Genomic DNA, 6,647 nt, shown 5'->3' on the forward strand with positions numbered 1-6,647 from the left:
TGCATAAAATTTTCAATAATAATAATAAATCAAAATACAATAAAAATTATCAATTATAATTATAAATAAAAAAAAATAATAATAATAATAATAATAAGATATACGAATAAAATTTGTTTTTTAGTTATTTTGAGATTTTTATTTAACAAAATAAAATGAAATAATATAAATGATTTAATTAAGAAGAAAATTTTAATTAATAATTAGAATTTACCAATCTACAGTTTTTTTTCCACTGAAAACGGTAACCTCTCGCCTGATACCAGATATTTTTCCACGATTTTTCAAACACAATAATTCTTGTCACAATTTAACGTTTTTTAAAAACACCCGCACTACCGCATAACATAACATCGGAAATGTCAAAACATCACGAAAAATATAAACAAACAAAAAAATCATGATAATAATTCGCAAATGATAACTAACAACTAACTTCATACTGCGAACGGACAGAATGAAAAACCACAGACTTTAATAAAGTTAATTAATAATCAATTACTTTCAAAAGTAATAATATTCTTTACAAAAATTAAATATCGCAGAATTTCAATTATTTTTTATACAATTTTAATTGAATTTCTCGAAGAATGTAATTATTCTTAAAATTTTTTATTAAAATTAGTCAAAAAGTTTTAATTATTTAAAAATTTGTTGTTATGTGCGAATTGCAGTGTTTCATCTATTATTATTATAGAAATTAAAAAAAAATTTTAATTTCAAATATTAATTTCAATTCTGGAATAATTTCAGATTCAAAATTATATAAAATCAATTATTATCAAATTTACTAATTAATTATTAGTATTTATTGTTTTCAAAAACTTTAATAAAATTTTTCGCAGGAATTCTATATTCTCAACACAAATTCAAAAAAATTTCTCAAAAAAATCCAATTATTTTAAAAAATTTTGATTAAATTCTTTATGAAAATTGAAATCTGTCAATACAATTTTAATTAAATTCCTCGAAGCAATTAAATTATTTTCGAAAATTTTAATAAAATTAATGATAAGAATGAAATTATTTACAAAAGTAATAAAATTCTTGGCAGACATTTAATTTTTTTTATAAATAAAAATATTTTTTGCACGAATTCATAATTTATCTTTATAAATAATAAAATTCTTCTTCCAAATTTATTTATTTTCAAAAATTTTAATGATGAATATCAATGATTTTCAATAAAATAAATCTACTATTTTAATAGAAATCTACAGAAACATTTAATTATTTTCATAATTAATAAAAATGTCACAGGAATTCAATTATTTACAAATTTTTTATAAATTTCTTCGCAATAAACATTTTATAGCTTATGAAAAATTGAATTTATAGTTTTAAGTAAAATGTTCTCTTATTTGACTCGGACTGATTATATTTTTGTACGTAATGGTCCGTAATTTTTCATTTTTGTTCCGTAAAGTCCGTATTTTAAAATACTTTCACTGCTTCGAGCCCTGAATTTATCAACAAAAAAAATCTATTGTGAGAAACTTGATAATGTCATAAATCTTCGAAGATCTTGATGAATTAGATTCTTACTTTTTCCAGATTTACAAAAAAGGAATTTGAATTTCTTTTTCTTTGAAAAGCGCTCTGGTGGAAATTTACTTGTCCAATTTCCACCAATCAGCGATCAACGTTTACGCGCGGTGGCGAAAAATTGTACTAAATAGGTAAAATGGCGTCAAAACCACGTGCTCTCATAAAAGTTATTGAAGAAAAAGGAGTTTGTGTGGAAAATAAGAGAAAGAAAATAGAAAAAATTACCTTCTCGTGATAGATCGATTTTCTGGGGAATGATCCTCGCTGTCGACGCCGGTGGTGTCATTGAAAGTCCGTGAAGGTGTTGAGTCTAAACTATCGGGTGAAAGAGAAATGACACTGCTGGGCTTCCTGGGGAGTTTGGCCTCCAATTCCTCGAAGATGTCGGAATTCCTCGAGAGTCTACTCGAGGATTTCCTTAAAATTGAAACATTTTTCGATTCAACTGGCGAACTGGCATTACTACTACTGACTCCACTGCTAATCAGCTCAAGACTGTCGAGGGTGTCCGAACTCTCGTTTATCGTCGGCGGAATATTGCTCGAGATGATGCCATTTTGAACGGCATTTCTCTTCGGCGGTCTTCTGTTCTTCGGTCGGACCGATATCCTGTGATGAGCGGCCGTGTGATTCAAACTAGCAGTCTCCAGTTGTGCTGTAAGTTATTTCAATTGTTATTTTCTTTTCTACTTGGAAATATTATTTTATTTTCTACTTAAAAATATTACATATATTTCAATTAATATTTTATTTTCTACTTGAAAATATTACACTTTTAAGGATTTAAGCGAAAAAATTTTAGGTTATGTTTGTGTATTTTCTTAAATAAAAATTTTTTTTTTTGGAATTCAATTATTTTCAAGAATAATAAATCTTATCGCAGAATTTCAATTATTTGTAATACAATTTTAATCGAATTGCCCGAAAAATCTAATTAATCTTAAAAGTTTTATTAAAATTCGTAGAAAAAATGCAATTATTTAAAAATTTGACGATAAAATACTTTATGAGAATTCAATTTTTAGAAATATTCAATTATAGTAAATTATTTGTTTTTGTATTTAAATTATTGAACTCTCGTAAAATTTTCTAATAAAAAATTATTTAAAAATTAATTTTAGTTAAAAAATTCTCCAAAGTTTAATTATTTTCAAAAATTCTAATAAAATTTTTGGCAAAATTGCAATATTTTGAATTTATTATAAATATTTCACTTATTATTATTATGCAAGTTAAATAAAATTTTTAATTTCGATTCTGGACTAATTTAAAGAATTCAAATATTAAATAAATTAAAGAATTCAAATATTAACAAATTTACTAATTAAGTAATTAATAATTTAATACAATTTTTCGCATGAATTCAATTATTATTCTCAAGACAACTTCAATAAAATTTCTCAATAGAGTTTAATAAATTAAAAAAGTTTTTTGATTAAATTCTTTATAAGAATTGAAATATTTCAATACAATTTTAATTAAATTCCTCGAAAGAATCCAATCAATTTCGAAAATTTTAATAAATTTCTTGATAAGAATTCAATTATTTACAAAAGTAATGAAATTCTTGGCAGACATTTAATTATTTTTATAAATAAAAATATTTTTGCAGAAATTAATAATAATTTATTTTTATAAAGAATAAAATTCTTCTTCGAAATTTAATTATTTTCAAAATTTTTCCTCAATTCAATGATTTTTAATAAAAAAACTCTATTTTAATCACATTCTATAGCGTGAATAACATAATGAATTGAAATGATCAGGGAAAACCAAAATTTATTTTTTGCGGCAACCCTGAATTTGAAATAATTTATATTTACTATTTTATATTAAATAATTTATGAAATAGTAAATAATAAATGGAATAATAATTAATTATATAAATATTATTAAATCTAATTATCTTTCTTATTTTACATTTTTCTCCTGTATGCCTCTTATGGACTTGAAGGGGGCAATTTCATAATTACGATGCATTTTATTTATTTCTCGCAATATTTTATATTAATATTATTACGAAATAGGAAAAGAGAATTAATTAAATAAGTTAATTAAATAATAATTAATAAGTGAATTAATTTCACTTACGTAAATCCTCCTTTTGCGTCGAGGCAATTCGTTCAGTGGAATCTTTTATCGTTCTTGTTACCTGGAAAGAGAGAAATTATTTTTCATTAATTAAAAATATAATATCGGGTGCAAAGCACTAAATATGATTATGATAGTTAAAAAAAATAATTATATTAAGAAAAAAAAAAGAGTTAAATATTGTGATAGGTGTACATATGATTTCCTCTGCCTGGGAATTTTTATATAAACCGTTTTAAAATATTATTCTAATCAATTTTACAATCAAGTTGAAAAATTAAAATATAAAATAGACTTTCTTAAACAGGAAATCACTGTCATATCCGTAGAGCGCTATCCTCATTCATCTACTTAAAAGATTTCTATTCGCAATAGTAGGACATATTATGTCTATTTTGAGAACTGTAATAAAATATGAGAAATGCTCGAAAGAAGCGAAATTTCGAAAAAGAAGAATTTTTTCTAGATAATTATTTTTTCGAAACAATTTTTTCTACAGAACTATTTTTTCTATAAATATTTTTTACTAGATAATTATTTTATCTAAATTATTTTTTCTACAGAATTATTTTTTCTATAAATATTTTTTTCGAGATAATAATTTTATCTAAATTATTTTATTTAAATAATTTATTTTTCTGAAAGTTATTTTCTCTAATGCCTTTTTCGAAATTCGGTCAAAATAAATTTCTTACTGATTGATAAGAATTTTTTTCACTATTGTAAATTTTAATTCGAATCACAGATGAAAAAGCGAACGATACTTTTCGCAGTGTCATATATAAATCTTTTTTCCATTTGGAGGGAAAAAAATGAGGAATGTTTTTGAAATAACTGTAACCGTAACGTTGGTAATTAATTGTAAGATAACGAGACATTCTAATGATTTTAGGATGGGGAATCATAAATAGCAAAGATTATAAATTAGCCGCCGGTTGTTGAGTATATAGAAATTATCATGACACTGTGAATGGATTCCTATTTGCTGTTCTTCTCGATGCTATCTGCTTTTCCTGTCATCGCATTCAAGTATATGATATTGTCCCTGGAATATCGCGAACGTTGTGCACGTTAATTCTAACGGTATGGGATCTGTCAAGTTGCCAAGTGCTATCGCTTATGTATACCATTCGTAAAACCGGTTGCAGGTGCCAATGTTTATTTTTTTTGTCCCCTTTCCCCCCGCCCACATTTTGTCAATTTTCGAAGACAATCGGTTAATATTTTTTCCATTATTCGCATTTTTACATTTTTTTTTCTAATTCAAGTTTCAATTTGAATTTCAATTCAAATATTAATTTATTTAGTGGAAAAAATAATTGCAAGATTCTAAAAAATTGAAGATCGGAAAAATATCGAAAATTAAAATCCGTTTAAATTAATTTCTAAACTCTCTGAATTTGATTATAAATAATTATAGAGTTCAGGAAAAAGTCAGGGAAAGTAGAATTAGTTCAGGGAAGTCAGGAAAAAATCAGAGATTTTTATTAAAAGTACTAAAAAAATGTAATTCTTAGAATTCATAAGAAAATTCTGAATTTTGCTGCCTTTTTTGTTTGTCTCATAAAATTACCATGAATTCTCATACAAAACCTTCTCGTCAAAATTTAAATTATCTTTGTAAATAATAAAATTTATGGCAAAATTTCAATTATTTTCAAAAATTTTTCCTGAATTCAATGATTTTCAATATCTACAGTTTTAATAAAATAAAATAAATAAAATCAATTATTTACAAATTTTTCATAAATTTCTTCACAGTAATTCAATTATTTTCGTAAGCAATAAAATTTTTTGTCGTGAATATATTTATTTTCATAAATAATAAAATTTTTTTTAAAATTGCAATTATTTTCATAAATAATAAAACTTATCGCAGAATTTCAATTATTTATAAAAAAATTTTAATCGAATTCAATTATTTAAGAATTTGACGATAAAATACTTTATGAGAATTCAATTTTCAGAAATATTCAATTATAGTAAATTATTTATTTTTGTATTTAAATAATTGAATTCTCGTAGAATTTTTTAATAAAAATTGTTTTAAAAATGAATTTTAGTTAAAAAATTCTTCTCCAAAATTCAATTATTTTCAAAAATTTTAATAAAATTTTAGGCAAAATTTCAATTAATTTCATAAATAATAAAAATTTTACAGAAATTGGAATATTTAAAAAAAAAAATTTTTGCAATAATTTAATTATTTTTATAACTAATAAATTTTTTACAGGGAATCAATTATTTTCATAAATAATAAAATACTTTAAATAAATTCAATATTTTGAGAAGAATTTTAATATTATTCTTCGCAGAAATTCAATTCTTTATATCAATAATAGAACTTTCACAGGAATCTATTAATTTAAACTACAACTTTCATAAAATTTAAGGAACAAAAATAAATTTTAAAAAAATTTTTATAAAATTCTTTAAAAAATTTTATTATTTTCATAAAAAATAATAAAATTTTTCGCAGAGAATTTCAATTATTTTTAATAAAATTGAATTTTTAAAAAATTTGTAGTCTAAATTCTTCATGAGAATTTAATTTTAAGAAACATTCAATTATTCAATAAATTATTTATTTTTTTATTTAAATAAATTTAATTCTCGTAGAATATTCTAATAAAAATTAATTTAAAAATGTATTCCAGTTAGAAAATTATCCAAAATTTAATTATTTTCAAAAATTTTAATAAAATTTTTTATCAAAATTTCAATTACTTTCATAAATAATAAAAATTTTACAGAAATTGGTATTTTTAGAAAAAAATTTTTGCAATTATTTGATTATTTTCATAATTAATAAATTTTTTTACAGGGAATCAATTATTTTCATGAATAATAAAATTTTTCGCGGGAATTCAATATTTTGAGATGAATTTTAATATTTTTCTTCGCAGAAATTCAATTCTTTACATCAATAATAGAACTTTCATAGGGATCTATTAATTTAAACTACAATTTTCATAAAATTTAAGGAACAAAAATAAGTTTAAAAAATT

The 6,647-nt window shown here is 22.1% G+C and overlaps 1 protein-coding gene across 3 annotated transcripts in view; it reads right to left on the bottom strand.

Annotated features, from left to right (window-relative positions):
- Positions 1-6,647, bottom strand: part of LOC122501330 (dentin sialophosphoprotein-like) — a 172,580-nt gene that overhangs the window by 9,638 nt on the left and 156,295 nt on the right. For all 3 annotated transcript variants that reach the window (XM_043610729.1, XM_043610712.1, XM_043610721.1), the window contains 2 exons: positions 3,640-3,700; positions 1,774-2,203 (listed from right to left, as the gene is read on the bottom strand). In XM_043610729.1, coding sequence (XP_043466664.1) covers positions 1,774-2,203; positions 3,640-3,700 — 491 coding nt within the window. The remainder of the gene's footprint in view (positions 1-1,773; positions 2,204-3,639; positions 3,701-6,647) is intronic.

This window comes from Leptopilina heterotoma, unplaced genomic scaffold (genome assembly GCF_015476425.1).
Source record: "Leptopilina heterotoma isolate Lh14 unplaced genomic scaffold, ASM1547642v1 Lhet_103, whole genome shotgun sequence".
Taxonomy (NCBI): domain Eukaryota; kingdom Metazoa; phylum Arthropoda; class Insecta; order Hymenoptera; family Figitidae; genus Leptopilina; species Leptopilina heterotoma.